At 39.6% G+C, this 19899-nt stretch overlaps 1 protein-coding gene across 1 annotated transcript in view; it reads right to left on the bottom strand.

Annotated features, from left to right (window-relative positions):
• LOC133425006 (cholecystokinin receptor-like) overlaps window positions 1-19899 on the bottom strand; it is a 64803-nt gene that overhangs the window by 10809 nt on the left and 34095 nt on the right. The window contains exon 3 of the mRNA XM_061715643.1: window positions 13383-13644. Coding sequence (XP_061571627.1) covers window positions 13383-13644 — 262 coding nt within the window. The remainder of the gene's footprint in view (window positions 1-13382; window positions 13645-19899) is intronic.

Raw genomic sequence — 19899 nt, 5'->3', positions numbered from 1 at the left:
TATTTTTTTTTTGTTTTTTAAATTTTATTTTTGTATTTTAGTTTTTACAGTAACACAAATATAACACAGATATTGCTGATGAACATATGAACAGACAGGATACCAGGGTCAATACAGTTTGTCTTTTCTGTATTCATTTCTTGTTTTCTGGGTTACTTTTCCCACATTTCCAGCGAGAGTAAAGGTGACAGGAGGCTTTATTAGGGTCCCGATTGGGATTTGAATTCAGTCCATATCCTCCGTCCTTAGTCCATATTACTCTTGATGAGCACATAGAGAATTGACCTTGATATCTGACAAATAGGTGACAAAGAAATAATAATAATGAGGTGCATGTTGTAGTAATTGTTAAAGGAAAGAAAGAAAATGTTCATAGTATGTTAACATCAAAGGTCTTCTTTTACAACATTCATGTGCATCACCCATTTGTGCCAATACTTGTCAGCCTTTCCATGACAAACATCTCCTTTACAATTGTTTGGTGGCTCTTTGTTTAGCCATTTCGTCGTTATTGTTTTTTTGGAAGCTTCTAGTAATATTTTAAGGAGGTATTTGTCCGAGGTATTTAGTTTAGTTGGTATATTTCCCTATATTGTACAGAAATAATGTTCAATCTTAGAGCCAATTATGGAATTTATTTCTGATGTTATTTCTCGCCAATAAGATTGGATTGCCGGGCAATTCCAAAATATGTGAAAATGGTCAGCCATAGAGTTTTTGCATAGTCTCCAACATTGCCCTGATTCTGGTCTGCCATTTTGTAAACATTTTATACTTAGGGTGATGAAGAACCTGATCATACTCTTCCATGCAAATTCTCTCCATTGGCTGGAACTGGAGCTGGTGGATTGTATCTTACATATATTCAGCCACTCTTCCTCTGTTATTATGATGTTTGTTTCCTTTTCCCATTTAGCTTTTATGTATAATGTGGAGTGATTCCTGTGAGATTGTATACAGGCATATATTTTTGACAGAGGTGGGTAGTAACGAGTTACATTTACTCCATTACATTTAGTTGAGTACGTTTTGGGAAATGTTGTACTTTTAGGAGTAGTTTTGAATCACTATACTTTTTACTTTTACTTGAGTAGATTTGTGAAGAAGAAACGGTTACTCTTACTCCGTTACATTAGGCTACGTTGAGCTGTTACTTTTCTTTTATCCGCGTACGCGTCAATCTCATGACATTACTGAGTGATTCTTTGGGAAAAAATTTTGTTTTTGCATGTTTTGTCACATTTACACAGACTCAAACACACACAGAGTTTCTATGAGTTCATGTTTGTTCTAGTTAAAAAAGAAAAGTACAAAGGCTTGACATTTTTGTGCTACTTGTGCTTAATTTCTTAAGTTATTATTTTATTATTTATTAAAGTATTTGAATTTACTTTAAGATTATTTTAATTTATGCTATTTTTTATTTTGTAATAATTTAAATTTATTTTATTATTTTATTGATTTAATTTGCCTGAAGATGATTATTTTGTACTTTTGTCTGTTTGAATGGTTGTGTTAAAAAAATAAATCAGACGTAACTCAACAGTTACTCAGTACTTGAGTAGTTTTTTCACCAAGTACTTTTTTACTTTTACTCAAGTAATTATTTGGATGACTACTTTTTACTTCTACTTGAGTCATATTATTCTGAAGTAACAGTACTTTTACTTGAGTACAATCTTTGGCTACTCTACCCAGCTCTGATTTTTGATATCACTTTGTAAGGCTTCCACCCTTATATGCATCAATGAATATATATATGTATATATATATATATATATATAGATATATATATATATATATATATATATATATTTTTTTTATGTTTCCATCCATTATTGTGTTTGTGTCTTGGAGCAGCAGCCTATGCAGACCTCCCTCTCCCTGACCAGCCCCTCAGCTTTCCTGGGAAGGTCATTGGATCAACGTTTTAGTTCACCTCTCTTAATTTTTCTCCCACTGATGAAAAAATACTTGATGCATGAACTCGCTCCAAACCCCAAGAGAGTGTTTCACCCTTTTCCGCCTGAAAACCACGGCCTCTGATGACTGAAGATGATCTTAATGCTCAAGAATGGGCACGGGACTGGAAAAGTGCATTTAAGGCTGAAGAAAGTGGGTTAGCGCTGCACAAACACGATGACGAAACTACTCAGACGTCACTTTGATCATTATAAATCGCATCTGCAGCTAGATCTCCTCTTTCATTAGCCGTGATAAGAGAATGTTCTTCTCCACGAAGGGCGGCGGCGGTACACTTCAGTCAGGACATAAAAGCAGCGACGGGGAGGAAGAGGCCACGTTTCATTCACTCTGATATTCTAATGTCTTCCTGGACAACTGTCTGAACTAAGCACCTCTCCTTGTTTGAAGACGCGACTTCAAAGTCTCTGATCAGTGGCTGTTTGATGGTGGCGGCAAATCTTTTAGAGAAAGGCTTTGTGGAACAAAAGAGTGCACAAGCAACATTAATACAGATCTTTAGCGGCTCGCTGGGCCGCTTTTGTCTTGAAACGAAAATCTGGACGATTGCATCTGAAGCAGACGAACACATTAAAACTATGAAATAAATTAAACTGTCAAACGATGCGGTGCATTCTGTTTTTTTTTTTTGTCATAATATTAATGAAAAAGATACGTACTAGCTGCACATCCACTTGTTGAACTTTTCATTTTACACACCTGTGGACACAGCTGAGCAAAGATTTGAACCTTTCTAAACTATTCTCAGAATGACTTGATGGTTTTTGATGGTTTTATTAGTGCAACCTGTGCAGCTTCGTCAGCACAAGAGTTACGAGTGGGATTATCTAAGCAGCTTCAACCATTCTTTGTGCTAAAACTGAATCACACAGTGATGTCAGAAAATATTGTCCAAACCTTCCTGCTCTTCGTTGGCTGATAAAGTAAAACTTTGGTTTTCACAAATACCTTAATATTATGTGTTGATTTGCCCTGATGAATAGTGTTATTCCTTCCATCAGCCCAGAGAGAATGTGTTGAACGGTTTTATGTAAACTTTATTGCCATTTGAACAGTTTGGGCTGAAACAAAGAAAAATGCAGAAAAATTTCAATTTATTGTTATTTCTAAACTATAGTTGTCATGGTTTTGAGTTCTACTTGTTTGTCTTGGATTTCCTCATTTTGTATTCTAGTTTCTGTTTCATTTTGAAAGTCGTTTTCTTGTTTCTGGTTTGACTTCCCTTGTTCCTGATTGTTTGCACCGGTGTCCCCCACCTGTGTCTTTATATTTGCCGTTTCTGAATATGTGTTCTTATGAAAGGACAACATTTGCAGCCAAAGTACTGGTTCAATTGCAAGAATGCATCTGAATCTGAAAGTAATACAAGAGGATAAATACAAAGTCATAACTTATTCTAACTTTATATTATGTGTCAGTGGTTGACATTTCCCCCAGTTTGTGTTTCTGTTTTGCCCCGCCTGTCTTCCATCTGCCCTGATTGTTCACACCTGTGTCTCGTTACCCCCTTGTGTATATCTGGTCTCGTCTTTCCCTTGCTCTTTGTGGTTCCGTCCTGTTTCCTGCCAAGTTTTTGCTCAAGTTTTTTACCTGTTTTGTGTTACTTTTGATCCTGCCAAGCAGCGCTTTTGGTTTTTGGTTTTTGTAAAATAAACCCTTTTTACTGAACTCCTGCCTCTTGCTCTCCTGCATCTGGGTCCTCATCCAACCACCCCGTGACATTATGATGATTATGTATGGAGCCAAATCAAGGCCAAAAGTTTTGCTAATTTGAAAATAAAATTTGAACCTGAAAATTCAAGTTTTGATCATGAACTTATTTTTTTACAGTTTAAATTTTTTTTTTCAGTATCAGATCTTTTTTTCAGTTTCAGATCTTTTTATTTCAGTTTCAGATCTTTTTTTCAGGTTCAGATCTTTTTTTTCAGTTTCACATCTTTTTTTTCAGTTTCAGATTTTTTTTTTCAGTTTCAGACTTTTGGCCCCGACCTGGCGTGGGGGGCGTGGCATCAACTGAGAGGGGCGTGGCATCATGAGTGACAGCAGAACAGAGAAGGCGGGGGATGTTCCTCAGTCATGTTGCCTTCAGGAAACGTAGGGTGCAGAAGTTATCAGTAGAAGTTTGATTCAACACTGTATATACACCATATTTATGATTACATAATTGTCGTTTGACATAATTGATGATGACATAATTATGAAGATAGTTTTGGGACTTTTTTTCTTTTCACCTCCACCTAGCGTTATAACACGGCTGGCATACAAAAGCGTAAAATCCATTATTAACACATCGTATAAAGTAATGGTTAGAAAAACATCCTCAGCTGTTTTAGTGTTTAGGATGTTTGTTTTATAACCAATTAAACTGTAGGCGTTATGTGCACAGTGCTATACAACTTAGCCTGTTAGCTCAGATAGACTGCCGGTCCAGTTGCAGAGAAAGAGATGGGTCTTCCAAAGTACGATCTCCCTACTCCCCAAGCACGGACTTCTCAAAAACACGGGTCCGGACTTGTGTTCTCAGGAACTGAGAAACGACCATTATCTCGGCTCCTCCATGCTAGTTCAGTGGTGAAATCAGAAATGACTGGTGCCTTTACCTGATACTGGGTCAAGATACTGACTGCAAAGCTTCGTAGCAAAGGTTGGGTTGGGGGATGAAAAATCTAAGTATTAGGGCCATGAAGGAGAAAAAACTTGTTTGAAGACGTGACTTCAAAGTCTCTGATCAGCTGCTGTTTGATGGCGGCGGCAAATCTTTTAGAGAAAGGCTTTGTGGAACAAAAGAGTGCAAAAAACATTTGAGAGGGGAAGATTTAGACTTTTTTCTGGAAGTGCATGATGAAAAAAAAAATCTTCCTCCTCTAAAATATTATTTTTATTTTTCTCCTGCCTGGCCCTATTACTCTTCCGTAGAGGCCTAAGGGTTAAAGTTTGGGTAGAATTTTTAGTTCTGAACATTTGTTGAGAAGGAAACAATGAAAATTTTCCTCCCCGAGCTCCTTTCCTCGTGGCCCAGCAGCACATCCTCTACCAAAATAAAGTAATTTCCTGCACTGACAATGTTATACTGACTTCAAAACTCTATACAGTTTCTAATTTTCGTTAAACTGTGCCTCTGATGTGCTTTGAAGGAAATGTTCATGATGTACAGAGACTTCATATCTGGAAGATACTCGTTGGCGAAGCGGGAACTCTTGACACATCAACTACAGCTTTCTTCCTTCCCCCCTTAACTTCCTCCTCACCACTTCCTAGCAGACTAATTAAGTCTGCTGCTGCCTCATCTTCTGTGGGGAAGCTCAGGAGTTTGACAGACAGCCAGAAAAAGAGTGTGTTCGAACACAAAAGGCTGTCAAAGAGAGAGCCGTTCGGGATTTCGCTATTTTCAGCTTCATTTTTCATCTGCGTGTGCCACAGTTACTTGTGGCTTCTGTGAAGCTTCTCCGGGGAGTATATCTGCCCCAGGAGGCTCTAACAATGTCCTGCTCTCTCTGCACATGTGCAGGTATAGATGGACAGTTTCCTCACAAAGAGCAACACAGATCATTATCATAATCATTTCTCTCCTGATCTTTTGAAAAAGCTTTGCTCTTTTCATTTCAGCAAAAAGTCAAGCGTGGAGAAAAAACTGGAAGTCAAACAGACTTATTATTCAGCATCTCCTTGATGATTTAATCTATTCTCTCATTTCCAGCCTCACTGTCTTCTGATGTGGTGCTGTGATCTGAAAACGTATCACTTTTCTCCAATTAATCCGCAATAGTAAAAGCCCACCTGCCCCCATTTTTCAATTCAAAACTGTCACGCATGACTAATTTTGTCCAGGCGCCACCACTGGAATGACCTTTGCACCTTCTGCCCAAACATTTGAGGATAAACTGACAGAAATTCAGGAGTAGTCTCTCCGTTATTGTACTTATCATCCCTCTCCTGCTCCGGGCCTCGAGAGTAAGCAAGATTCGGTACCACAACGGGGCAGGTTTGGACCTCTGACCTATTTTGAATAATTTTTGGTTCTTGTGGTTAATGTTTACCTTGTTTGCTTGACATTTGTATTTCTTTGGTCTTATTTTGAAATTGTTATTTCTTGTTTGTTCATTTTTGTTTTACTTCGTTTTGCCCTGATTGTCAACACCTGTGTCTTGTTAGCCTTTTTAGTCTGTCATGTATCCCTTACTACGGTGGCCGAGACCCGCCATTGCTGAAAATAAAAGTAACGCTGCAAACAGAAACAAACGCCGCTGCAAATAAAAGAAACGCTGCAAATAATATAAAAAATTGACGGAAATAAAAAAAGCCACAACGGAAGGGAATTACCGGGGACTATTTTTGCCGATGCACCGGTGTTGCAAAAATTACACGTAGCGACGTTGAACACCAACCTTTTCACTTATTTTCTTGTTCGTTGTTCGTCTTATTCCTCGCTCTTCTTATTTCTTCCTTTTCACTTACATCCTCTTCGTCTTCTTCTTCTCCTCTCACGTAAAAAACACCGGTGCATCAGCAAAAATAGTCCCCGGTAATTCACTTCCGTTGTGGCTTTTTTATTTGCGTAGTTTTTCTTTATATTTGCAGCGTTTCTTTTATTTGCAGCAGCGTTTTTTTTTTTTCAGCGTTTATTTTATTTGCAAAGCGTTTATTTTATTTGCAGCAGCATTTATTTTTATTTGCAGCGTTTCTTTAATTTTCCGCAATGGCGGGTCTCGGCCACCGTATCTTACAGTATCAGTGTCAGTGTAGTTTTCAAAACCACTGACTGTGTACAACACATACTCATCATGCCTGTCAAGTTTTGGATTTAAAAATACAGGAAATTTTCCGCGGCTGTCCCACCAGCCCAACCGAGGTCCAGTATCTTACATTTTAAGAAAGATTTACGAGAAATCTAAAATAACTACCTGTCAACCACTTACAGACTACAATTATGGCCGACCTTTGTTGACACTGAAATGCTGTGGACATTCCTATGTCTGTAATTCCTATAATAGAGCCTCAATGAAAACACAAAGGGGAATTAAAGCACACTTATTTATTTTAAATATTTTCAGTTTATATACACATTGTCTTCAAGTGAAACATTTACATTTTCTTTTAATTTGTCATTTTCATTCATGTGGCTCTTTGGCGCTGCGCTGGTGCTGCTGACGGACAGTTAAACATCTTTTAGAACTCGTAACTGTTCCCCATCCTGCTCCTCTTTAGGAATGTAAATCCGGTTTCCCATTTTTAGAGATATTTACACGAAGTCTTCGCTTTTCTGGCAGAAATGTCTTCTCTCTGGTTACATCCATCCATCTCTGATTTGTTGTTCCGAGTTTGCTCCCGTTGTCGCCACTAACCTCGTGAGAACTGCCACCCAGGCTACAGCAGACGGCAGTTTTCGCAAGCCCATTTGGTTTGCAGTTTAAAAATTATATATTATAAAACGGGAAATTTACGGGAAAATACTAATACGGGAGGACGGCGGGAAAGAGGGGTAAAATACGGTAGTTTCCCGGCCAAAAAGACTTGAGAGGTATGAAATACTATTATTATTATTTCAAATTTTCCCTGAAAGTAACAAAGCATCCGGGGACCGGGGATTGTGTAATTTTCAGTATACTGAAGACTATATATTATATTTTGTCAAACTTACTATGCACTAGAAGTAGAGTATGCAGTTAAAACACCCTTTGTCTATATTTTCTGAGACCCAGCAACAAAAAAAAAAGTTTGACAATAAATGTAGGTAATGTTGCCAGAGATAATTCCTTTGCTTCTCCTTGTTTTACTGTCTTGTTACCTGCCAACCCCCCCTGCCTCTGTATTTTTGGGTTTCGGGGTCTCTGTATTCGGTATGTGGCCATGGCAGTCCTTTATGTCATATAAGAGGACTTTGTTTAATCTTCCTGCTCTCCTGGGTCCAACCTCCCCTCAAACCTGACATCTTGTTAGACAACATCCATTTGGCCGGTGGCTTATGCAGCCAGGTTGCTCAAATGAATGTCACACCACATAGAAGGTCTGAAATTGCCTCCTCACAATTACATTATATTTGTCTTTCCAAATATTATGCTTCAAATTTAAACTGTATATTTCTGTTTTGGTATAAAACATTTAGAAAACCTTTTTTTCCCAAAAGCCTGACTTGAGTTTTAAAGGGGAAACTGTCATTACCACTTTGTTGTAGCAGAACTATCTTTATGAGCATCTCAAACAAATAACTCTGACTTTTGTAATTACTAATGAGAAAAATACCCTCATCACCTGAGAGCCATAGGGGCTCCTTCTAATAACATATTCATTCATTTTTGTTCAGTACTGTTCCTCTATTTTGTAATAAATCTACAGAAAGAAGCACATTGTAAGTGAACCCCATCCTTGGGACACTGAATCCCACGTTAGTCCCAGTCACCCATAGTGAGGTCCCAGGTGTAATAAACGTGAGCATGAATCACAGGTTCTAAGTGAATTATTTCTTAAATGGCAGCTAAATTTCAAGTTGAGTCATGAGCTCCATTACAGATGTCACAACACTTTGATTTAAGGCTCAGGTTTGTTTTGTCTATTATGTAATAAGACTTCAGGGATGAAGAGAGAGCGGTCCTCTTGTCTCAAAGTGTAAAAAACATCATAATTCATTCATCATTCCTGGACTATTTGAGTATTTCCTCACCTGAATAAAGTGTCACGGTTTGTTACTTCCTGTTTTATTTTGAAGCCCATGTCTTTGTGTTTGAGTTCTTGTTTGACTTTCCTGTTTCCCAGTGGCCCTGATCGTCTGCACCTGTGTCTCGTTAACCCTTGTGTATATCTGGTCTTGGTTTTCCTTGCTCCCTGCTGGTCTGTACTGTTTCCTCCCTCCGTGTTTTCCACGTCAGGTTTTTTCATAGTTTTTGATTCACATTCTGGTTTTTGGTATCCTGCTCAGCAGCGTTTTGGTTTTGTTTAGACTAATAAATCACTACTTTTTGGAAACACTACTTCTGGGGGGTATTCCAAGAAGGAGGTTTAGTGACTTATAGTTTGGGAGAAATACACTCACAATTTTCAATATTCCTCAACTCATAGTCTGTGAGAAATACACTCAAAATTCATTCTAAAATCAAATACTGATGCCAGCCCACTACACATATAATCAGCTAATAATGTTAGAAAAAATGAAAGCGACACCATGTTACAATTCAACCATTTTTAATGTTTAAACGCGCTTCAACGTGGCTCACAGCAGAACCCGGGTCAAAATGATAGTCACAGAGTGCGTGATCAAATCTGTCTCAATCATTTCAATTAAAAAAATACACTTGACAGAGTTTTCACTTTTTTTTTTGTTTTATTTTTTCAATTCGTTTTAGTTGTTTCCCTGCATCAACACACCTGATTCTAATTAACGGTCGTCACCACCAGTGGATAGTTATGTTGATGACCAAGCTCCTTGTATCACGGTTTGATAAAATAAGGGACACATCTAAAACAGACCGACTTTGGACACCCCTAATATAAAATTTGCATAATGGCCTAAACTTACGCATTGGCGTGATCATTAATTCTCTGCCAAGCCATATCACGTGCTTTGGCAGATGTATTAGTGTTACTTTTTTTGTAATCACTGCCCTCTCCTCTTCGTATGCCTCCAGGAGGACTTGCTGCTCCATTTTTCAACCCTCGATAGATGATGTCTTTATAGATTCACCGGGAATGCGCACAACTCTGGGTTACCCAACTCTGGGTTACTTGAGTTGATTCATAACCGGTGTGTTGGAACCAACTGAGCGGGTTTAGTCGTCATGGGTTCAAGTAACCTCAAGATGAGACTTTAACTCAGTGTTTGTTAAACCTCCTACTTGGAATACCCCCCTGGTCTCCTGCATCTGGGTCCTACTCCAACCGCACCCTGACATAAAGTTGCCTGCCCCACACCTCCAACCTTCTTGAATATCACTCCAAATGGTACACTGTTTCCGTGCCAGTTGTGATGCAGTGGCATACCATACCAAGAACTACACAGAGGGAAGAAGAAACTGCATTAAAATGAGAAAACTGAGAGATATTGTGACTGACAAGCACCAGCTACAATGGTTTGTCGGTTGTCCCTCCCAGTCAATCCTGCGTCACCCTGCCTCGAGCATCACCTATTTCCCAAAGATAAGGGGATGTAATTCACTTTGACACTTTCCGGTGTGACTCTTCTTTTACTGATTCATACTCTTAATGCTTATGACAAGGGGTTCAAGAGCAATTCGCTGGAGTTGAACAACTACAGTCTTGACAAAGCCAGGATTACCCCTTCATTCACTCAACATCCCTCCCTCTCCAGGAGATCCAATTTAAGCCTTCGATGGTGAGATAAACATGTGTATCTCTTTGGCTTCAGAGAATGATTTGCTTTCGTGCAACGTTTCCATTTTGTCCCAGGTTTTGACGCACTGCTTCCCTGTTATATCCATCGCGCAACGAGGATGTGTTAAAAAGGTAAAAAAGGAAGGGAGTAGAGAGTAAAGAAAAAAGCTATACAGGTGCAGGCAGAGAACATTGGGAGTAGAGGACGCCGAAGGAAATAGAGGAGAGAAAGAAGTGCAAGTGAGTGCTTGTTAGATCTGATGGTCGAAGAGATGGGTTTCCAAAAGGTTCTTGAAAAAAGAGAAGGACCCAGCTATTACTTTCTTCACTGCGATTTAGATGCCATGCAGGCAGCGATGAAAGTGAAAATCCCCTTAAGGCTGATGGAAAACCAGATGCGTGCCACATTCTGAATGATCTGGAGCTGGGATGTCTGTTAGACGGCCATCACAGGAGTCGATGCAGGAGGTAATAAGGGCCTGCACCAAAAGCTGGATACCCTGGTGAGTGAAGTACAGTCCGACTTTTCTTTTACTGAATAATGTGAAGAAGTATGACTGAAGGTTCCGAGGACATCTCGTCATTTACCATGACCTCTTAACTTCCTAGTTGTCTTAGTTGGGGGAAGAGCCAATGATGATATGGAAATGCACAGGTTGTTTGGCTATGAGTATAAGCAGTTTGGCTTTAGAGAGGTTTAGTTGGAGGTGCTAGTCAGAGATGAGTCAAGATACACCCTAACACGGTGGAGGGGGGGGCATCAATAATAGGTAGAGCTGGGTGTCAGGTTTATAACCGTGACAGGAAAAACCATGTGAGCTGAATCAGGCCAAGCGAGATGGGGTACATGTGATCATTGTTCTGTGGTACTGGACTGACGGGGGCTAACTGAGAGGTGTTTCCCCCCCGTGCTACAGTAGGTCAGGTGGTTGTGATTTAGAGGGAGGGATGTTCTCACTCAACTCACTTGTTTTATAAATCTCAGGTCCTGCTGTCGGCAGCCTGAACGGCACTTTAGTGTTTCGTCCAAGTATGATGATTTAGAGTGCGAGCTCACTACAAATAGTCGGCCTTGTAATCTGATCGCACTGGGAAAAGACTGCCCAGATAGCAAAATATGAGTGAATCAACGTTGAAATATGGTTAGGCAGAAACAATGAACCAATTGAAGCCTGGTCAGCAACAAACACAATACGTTGATTCAACATTGATTAGATGTTGGCATTAGAATTGGATGATTGTTTGGTTGATCCACCATCAATCGTCGAGCTTAACCAAAAATCTATGGAGCTAGAGCAGTCTCATAATTCGCAAATGCACACACCGTTTCACAAATGCACAGGACAAAATTCACAAATGCACACACCGATTCGCAAATGCACAGACCGTTCTGAGCTGAATCTGAGTGTGCATCAAAAATACATTTGTGTATCTTGTCCTATGCACGTGTGAATTGTTCTGTGCATTTGTGAAACTTGTCCTGTGCATTTGTGAATCGGTGTGTGCATTTGCGAATTATGAGATTGTTCTAGCTCCATAAAAATCAACCTTGTTGATCATAATTCAACATTGAATTTACATCTTTTGCTATTTGGGTGGTGACCCAAAAATTTATTTAGTCTTTTGTTGTGGACATGTGACAACGGCCTACGGCTGCTTTCTTTGTGTCCTCTTCATTGTAAACTACTTCTCTCCTCGTGTCATCTGTCTCACACCGTGGACACCTACTGTATGAGTCTGGCAATTGAAGATTAATGTTTTGTTTGTTGTATTTATGCACTTTGTTTTTGTGTTGCGTGGACCTTGGACCACTTTACCGCCAATCATTTTGTTGTGTTTGTATGTGTGATTGCAGTTCTAGGAGCTCTTCCCCTCTGACCTAATTAATGTGCACTTGTGTTGACTTTGATCATCAAAAGCATCTTATTGATTTATTTCAAACAGCATAAAACACCAAAGGGACCCCAGCACCGAGCTCTGTGGTACCCCACTAGTGAGACAATACAGTGGTTTATATTGAACACATTCTTTTCTTTCTGCCTGTTGTTACGTTCTGCATTCTTCCAATTTAAAAGCTTAATTCTGAAAGTTTTGTTCCAGGGACCATGACCCCAGACACTTTCAGATTATTTAGGTTTAAAATGAATTGCTTCTTACGCCGCAGCCAGATGCAGCTGATCAGAACACATTAACTTCTTCCTCCAGGTCCATACGATGTAAAACTAGTTAACGGGAAGGCACTGAAGGCGTCTAGAGAAAATTTGAGCTCCTTTACTAAAATGAATTAATCAGCGCGTCTTCTGCAAGTATGTGCCATCAGTACAAAGCTGTGTGATTGCACCATTCAAAAAAAATGAAGTGACTCGACGCATACTTCAACAGTTAGGCTGAATCACTCATTTTCTTCACACATTTAGATGAAAAGCAAACTGTCTTCTATTTTGAGTTTTTTTAAGACCCTTCTATCATTTTTTTTGTTTGTAATCACATGAAATCCAGATTTTTGTTTTTGAGAGAAGCTTGTGCATTAAATTGCAAATGTAACGTAGATAGCAGGCCACCTCTCCTAACAAGTAAGTCAGAGAAGAGAATTATCATATGAATGCCTGAGAATTTACTTTTTTTTTAGTTTTATGTGTTGTATTTAGTAACTTAGTTAGTTAGCATTGCCACGCAAACACTTTTGACTGAGAAAAGTAATGCCCATCGACACACGATGGAGATGCATCTAACGATGTATGCCATGCATGGGTGCACATTGCGGTTCGGGCTGCATTACCGGATGAAAAAAGCGTGCGGAATAAGAAGAAGAAGAAAAGGGAAACCTTTTCTGTATACTCATATATCGCCTTCATTTTTCAGGTTTTCTTGGGCGTGTTTTATTTTTGGGGATTTTTTACTTCCATATCAGAGCGGGGTCATGCTGTACACCCGCTGCTGTGCAAGGGGATTTCTGCGACTTTAGCTTATTAGCAAAATTGCTAGCAACATTGCCCTTTGGGCCATTTTGGACAATTGTAATATGGGCATGCCACTACTTGGCATGCCCATAATTACTTTGCCTTCTCTCCACCTACCAGGCCTGCTCGGCTTGCTGACTGGGCCAATCCAGGCGACACATGTGTCCCTTGGTACCGTCGTTCTTTGGGAAAGACTTGAGTGCACTGAAGACTGGATAGGGCACCATGATCAGCAGCGACACAACCCAGGTGGCAGCGATGACGCGGTAGGCGTGGGAACGGGTTTGCCATGCACGGGACTTCAGCGGGTTACAGATGGCACTGTACCTCTCGATGGCAATGGCCACCAGGCTGAAGGTGGAGATGCTGACGGAGACCCCTGCAGGACAGAAAAGAGTCATTGAAACCAGCTTCAGTACTGATGGTTATAATGATATTCAAACCTTTTCTATTATTTTTATAGACTTGGGATGGGGGAAAAAATCTGCAGAAGGTTATGACAATGATGATAAATGTGAATTATTAAAGTACAAATGTGTAGAATATATATCAAAGTAGATGCAAATAATAAAGTTTTAACATTTTCAAAAAATTAGGTCCCCATGACCGCAGTTAACGAAATAGTGAGGCGTCAGTCCTGGAACTCCCAATCAGACCTGAATGAGCTATGTTGGTGTTTATAAATTTGGTGTTTATAAGTTTAGAAATCATTATATGAGAGTATTTTCAGAAGTAATATTTTATGTGGGTCTTTCAGCAGAAATAGTCTGCAATATTGATAAGAGTTTCAGTATCGTGTCTTCCTTCCTCTGTATAATAAGGTGATTATATCTGCAGACAGAGAGCAGTCTGCGGTGTGGAAGCTGAGGGGGAATCATTTAGTTGCAATCTATAACTTCACCACTAGATGTCACTAAATGCTACACATTGCTAATTGAAACTAAACTTCGCTGTTTCATATAATTGCATATATAGCACATATGTTAGAGGTCAAAAAGTTTTAGCCCACAATAAGTTTGTGCCATTTGGAGGAAATATCAGCTGTAAAAACGGTATCCTCCAGAGCTCAGAAAATCAGGTTTCAAAACCACTCTTCAGGAACCACAGAAAGATCAGATGAAAGAAGTTAATTTCTCTTTCTACAGTATACAGGGCCAAGATCACAGCACAGATATACTGTAGCACGTAGACAGTATTTTACACATTCAGTAGACGATGCACTAAAGAGCCTGGAAGCAGAAACCAAAGTCTAATATTTACCTTTTTGTGATTTTTTTACTAATCCCTGAGGGAAAACAACTGAATCTTCACTGCTGAACAGTCTGCAGAGCTCACTAAGCAGCATGGAGTCTGGTCAATTAGATCATTTTTCTTTTTCCTGAAACCAGCAGTGAAAACTAGGCTGATCTGTGAGAGCAGCTGCAATGAACCAAATCAGGAAGAGACAACGGGCAAGAAAAGCGCCACTGCTATGCAAAAATATGGCCTCCAGCTCATCAAACTGCTTTATGTCACAGTAGTTAAAGTTATTTACAAAGAGAAGCTGCAATGTCCACCTGGTGACACAATTTTGTGAGTGTCACAAGCTGCTGTTAAGCCTCCCACTTCTAGCCGTCACATTGATCCTCTGTTGCCATGAGATGCTATATGACCCCAGTGTAGTTGTTCTGTCATATTAATCAGTATTCAATGTTGCTTCACAACTGAAGAGCACATTTAGTGTAAACTGTATCTTTACATTTATACGCTGGAGGGAATCATTATTGTATATGGAAGTGATACATTAGCAAGCTAAAATAGTGACAGCTAAGAGAGCAACAGCTAAAATAGTGACAGCTAAGTTAGCAACAGCTAAGATAGTGACAGCTAAGTTAGCAACAGCTAAGATAGTGACAGCTAAGTTAGCAACAGCTAAGATAGTGACAGCTAAGTTAGCAACAGCTACGGTAAGATAGTGACAGCTAAGATAGTGAAAGCTAAGTTAGCAACAGCTAAGATAGTGACAGCTAAGATAGCAACAGCTAAAATAGTGACAGCCAAGTTAGCAACAGCTAAGATAGTGACAGCTAAGATAGCAACAGCTAAGATAGTGACAGCTAAGTTAGCAACAGCTAAGATAGTGACAGCTAAGTTAGCAACAGCTAAAATAGTGACAGCTAAGATAGCAACAGCTAAAATAGTGACAGCCAAGTTAGCAACAGGTAAGATAGTGACAGCTAAGTTAGCAACAGGTAAGATAGTGACGGATAAGTTAGCAACAGCTACTGTAAGATAGTGACAGCTAAGATAGTGAAAGCTAAGTTAGCAACAGCTAAGATAGTGACAGCTAAGTTAGCAACAGCTAAGATAGTGACAGCTAAGATAGCAACAGTTAAGTGACAGCTACAATAGTTAAAGCTAAGCTAGCTGGTCACGGATAAACTCATGACAGCTAAGCTAGCACCAGCCAAGGTAGTAGCAGTAAGTTAGTGATAACTAACCAAGCTAGTGACAGCATAACAGTGACATCTAAGTTATGAAAGCTACAATAGTGAAAGCTAAGCTACCAAAAGCTAGGCTACCTGTAGTAACAACTGAGCTAGTGGCAGCTAATCTAGCTACAGGTACGTTGGTGACAGTCGAGCTAGAGGTAGTGTAACTGGCTCCAGAGATGTAGTGAATTTTCAGAAACAACAACAAATCCACTAATTCAAGAGAACAGAAAATTTAGTGAAGCATTTCACAGAAACAGAAGTAGGCAAAACAAAAGAAGTGACTTGTGGGGGTGTTCAAACAAAGAGAGAGCATCCACATCTCAAAGATGTCAACATGCCTTTTCTGTTCATCCAGCAGTTGTAGACTGCACTGCATTATTTAAATCATTTCAGCTCTTTGCTAGAAGGGGGTCATATATTCTTTTGATTTGCTGCTGCAGCAATATGAAGCGTGACAGAGTGCTACATCAACCTGAAACCACCAGGCCACTGTCACGCCGAGACGGAGAGGGACACTTACTTGCAGTACTGCAGCTTGTGTTGGATGTTTATCACTAAATAAGTAATTACATAAGTAAAATAAAGTTATATTGCATCTTAAAGAACCTGTTTTGAGCTGCTCAATAACAAAGATGAAAACCTCTAAAGCTGAAAAATCTGCCCAGCTGGCCTCCGGCAGGAGGGTCCCCATATGGAAAAGATACATAAAAAACTTATAAGAAGATTACATCACCTACAGTAGTAAATCTTTAGGCTTTACATGTATTGTGTGTCTTATAAGACTTATAAGTCCCATACTATGATAAACTCTTGAAAGTGGCCTCTTTTGCATTCTTTTCATACAAGATAATAAAAAGAATTAAGTATGAATCAAGTAAAAAATAATGTATGTGGTCTATAAGGAAATTGAACAGCAAATTATGTTTTCCATACATGTTTCATATAATCTTTGTAGTTTTTAATTATATGTCAGTTTTCAAGACATATGCTTTTCATATATGGAAACACCCCTCCCTTATGATCCAGGTCCTGGTCCAGGTTTCTTCCTCCTAAAGGGGAGTTTTTCTTGTCACTGTTTGGCTTAAGGTTTTTCTCCCATTAGGGGAGTTTTTACCTGCCATTGTTCATGTTATGTTTATGTAATAATTGCTCGGGGGTCATGTTCAGGTCTCTGGAAAGCGCCTAGAGACAACTTGTTATAAAACACGCTAGGGATGGGTGGTATGGACTAAAAAATGTATCACGATAATTTCTGGCATTTATCCCGATAACGATAAAAAAAATACCAATTCAACTCCATCTCTTTAACTATAAATCTATCTTCGCCATGTTTGTTACCTTTCTTTCTTTCTTTCTTTCTTTCTTTCTTTCTTTCTTTCTTTCTTTCTTTCTTTCTTTCTTTCTTTCTTTCTTTCTTTCTTTCTTTCTTTCTTTCTTTCTTTCTTTCTTTCTTTCAGGCTCATTTCCTTCCTTCCTTTCTTCCTTTGTTCCTTCTTTTTTCCCTTCCTTCCTTCCTTCCTTCCTTCCTTCCTTCCTTCCTTCCTTCCTCCTGCTCTCTCCTTCCTTCTTCCCTTCCTCTTTTCTCCCTTCCTTCCTCCTTTCCTTCCTTCCTTCCTTCCTTCCTTCCTTCCTTCCTTCCTTCCTTCCTTCACGTACGTTGTGCATGGATTTAACGCAGAACCATAAATCAGCTTTACACAAAAATGTCATCAACGGGAATTTATCGTTTTTACCGCGAGATGACAAATTCTTATCGTGAGGAATGTTTTTGACGGTATATCATGAACGGTAAAATATCGCCCATTCCTAATAGACGCTCTATAAATAAAATGTAATTGAATTGAATTGAATTGACACAAGTAGCTATATTTGATAATCAGGAACTATCAGTTGACTTGATGTGACATGAAATAACTCTGCTAGGCTTTAAGGTACTTTAAGGTACTATAAGATACTAAGCCAATTATGGGGGAAAAAAGTAAGGACTATGTGGCCCTTTCTTTTTAAAGTGGTGATTCAGCTCAGGTACATTTAATGGATGTCTGGTGTAAAAGGGTCTCTTGAGGTCACTCTGCAGCATCTATATGAAGTTAAGCTCTGAGCTCTGACTCACTCCAAAAGGTGGATTTTCTTTTCTGAAGTCAGTTTGTGGGGGATTTACTTTGATTAAGCTAATCTCGCAAGGCAAATGTACCTTCGGGTACAATAAAGTTGAACTGAACTGAACTCCTGATGCATCGTCCAATCTGTGACAAATCAATGCACCAAACCAGTAAATTCTACATGGGAACAAGTTGCTCCTTAAATAGACAAATGAGTAGAAGGTGTAAACGGTATGAACCATGTAGAGGGGTGTTAATGTGGATGTGAACGACCAAATGTGACCTCTCATCTCCCTTAACTCGCTCAGGGAGTGCTTCGTTTTGTTTTTTTGTTAACAAACTTCACAGTCTATATGGGTTCTGGGTAAAAACACGGTGCAGGTTATGCTTTTACTGTACCCTCGTGTCCGACTGGTAACGACTGCCAACAACTGCTCCACTTGCATGAGCGGGTCCAGCTCTGTCTCAGCAGAAGGATGTGGGAGGCAGAGCCAACACATGCAGATCTTAACAGTGCAGGAAAAAAAGAGACAGTCTCCTAGAACCAGTCTCACACCCACACGTCTCTTTCAAGTGTTAAGTGCAGACAGAAAGAGAGACACAATCCCACACGGGGGGGTTTCATCTGTTTATGCACGGGCTCAAAACCACTCTGGAAGCTTTAAAATATCTTTTCAAGTTGAGCAAAGTGGGAAATAAGAATAATAAAAAAGGATGCAAAGAAAAATACATTTTGTATATGAGGCACTTTTCAAAGTGCTTTACAGAGCTAACAAAATGCAAATATAAGTTGGTTCATGAACATTAGTTTGAATATTTAAATAAACATTTAACACAAACTAAAAATGCCTCTCAGAGTTCCTACAAACTTACTTTCTTGTCACCGAAAAAGGGGGATAAATGCAATCATTTAAAGATCAAATTTGATTTAAAAACTGAAAGACAACCAGCATGTGAACTGCCTGGTGGTTGGACTACTAATGGCGCTTTTATACTAGTACCTACTCAGCGCGACTCGACTCGCCTCCACTCGTCTCGTCCTCGTTTGTTTTTAGACACCCAGATGAGAAGTGGGCGGGTTGGAGCTGCTGTGACGTATTTGATTGTGTGATCTAAACGAAGAAGACAACAACACTAAAGATGTAGAACCTGGAGGAGATGATAGATGTGCTGCTGGGTCTGTGGCTTGTGTTCAATATCAGGTTAAAAAATGAGAGTGAGAGAAGCTTCAAGCGGCAAGGTTTTTTTTTTTTGTTTGTTTGTGTCTGCGCTGCTGAGAAATCAGCTGGAGCCGCGAGCGGCTGAGAAAAAACCGAGTGCCTGGTAGATCTAGTCGTTCCTTATCTCTTGCAAATAGAGATTTTTATATCATACACACAAGCCCAAGACTAGTTATCGTTTTTCTATCCTTTTATTCCACATACTGTTTTTATGTTTTTATGTAGATTATTCATGCACTATGCACTTTGTTTTTATGTCTATCTTTTAACTGCAAATGATGAGCCTGCACAAACAAGTTTTTTTACCCAAGTTACTCAGTAATATGATGTGACAATAAAGATAGATTGATTGATTGATTGATTGATTGATTGATTGATTGATTGATTGATTGATTGATTGATTGATTGATTGATTGATTGATTGATTGATTGATTGATTGATTGATCGCCTCTAGATCCCTTTTTTAATTCTCTCCTCATCCACCAGGTTTATGAACATCTGCACCTCAGAGTTGGATCATGAAACAGACTTTTTGCAGCAATTGCCTGTCGGATAAAATGAGGAAGCCGCGGGCCACTCGGTGGCGCAGTGGGTTGAGCAGCGGGCCATATACTGAGGCTACAGTCCTCCTCCTGCAGCGGTCGCGGGTTCGAATCCAGCCCGCGCACCTTTGCTGCGTGTCTTCCCCGTTCTCTCTCTCTACCCCTTTCCAGTCTGCATCTCAATAAAGGGCCACTAGAGCCCAAAAAAACCTTTTTAAAAAAAAAAAATGAGGAAGCCGCGAGCCGCGAGTTGCTCTTGCGCTGATTCCCGCTTCCTGATTCAAACGTCTGACGG

This window comes from Cololabis saira, chromosome 24 (genome assembly GCF_033807715.1).
Source record: "Cololabis saira isolate AMF1-May2022 chromosome 24, fColSai1.1, whole genome shotgun sequence".
In the NCBI taxonomy this organism is placed as follows: domain Eukaryota; kingdom Metazoa; phylum Chordata; class Actinopteri; order Beloniformes; family Belonidae; genus Cololabis; species Cololabis saira.
The sequence above is the reverse complement of the archived record's forward strand: the minus strand, read 5'-3'. Positions and strand labels throughout refer to the sequence as shown.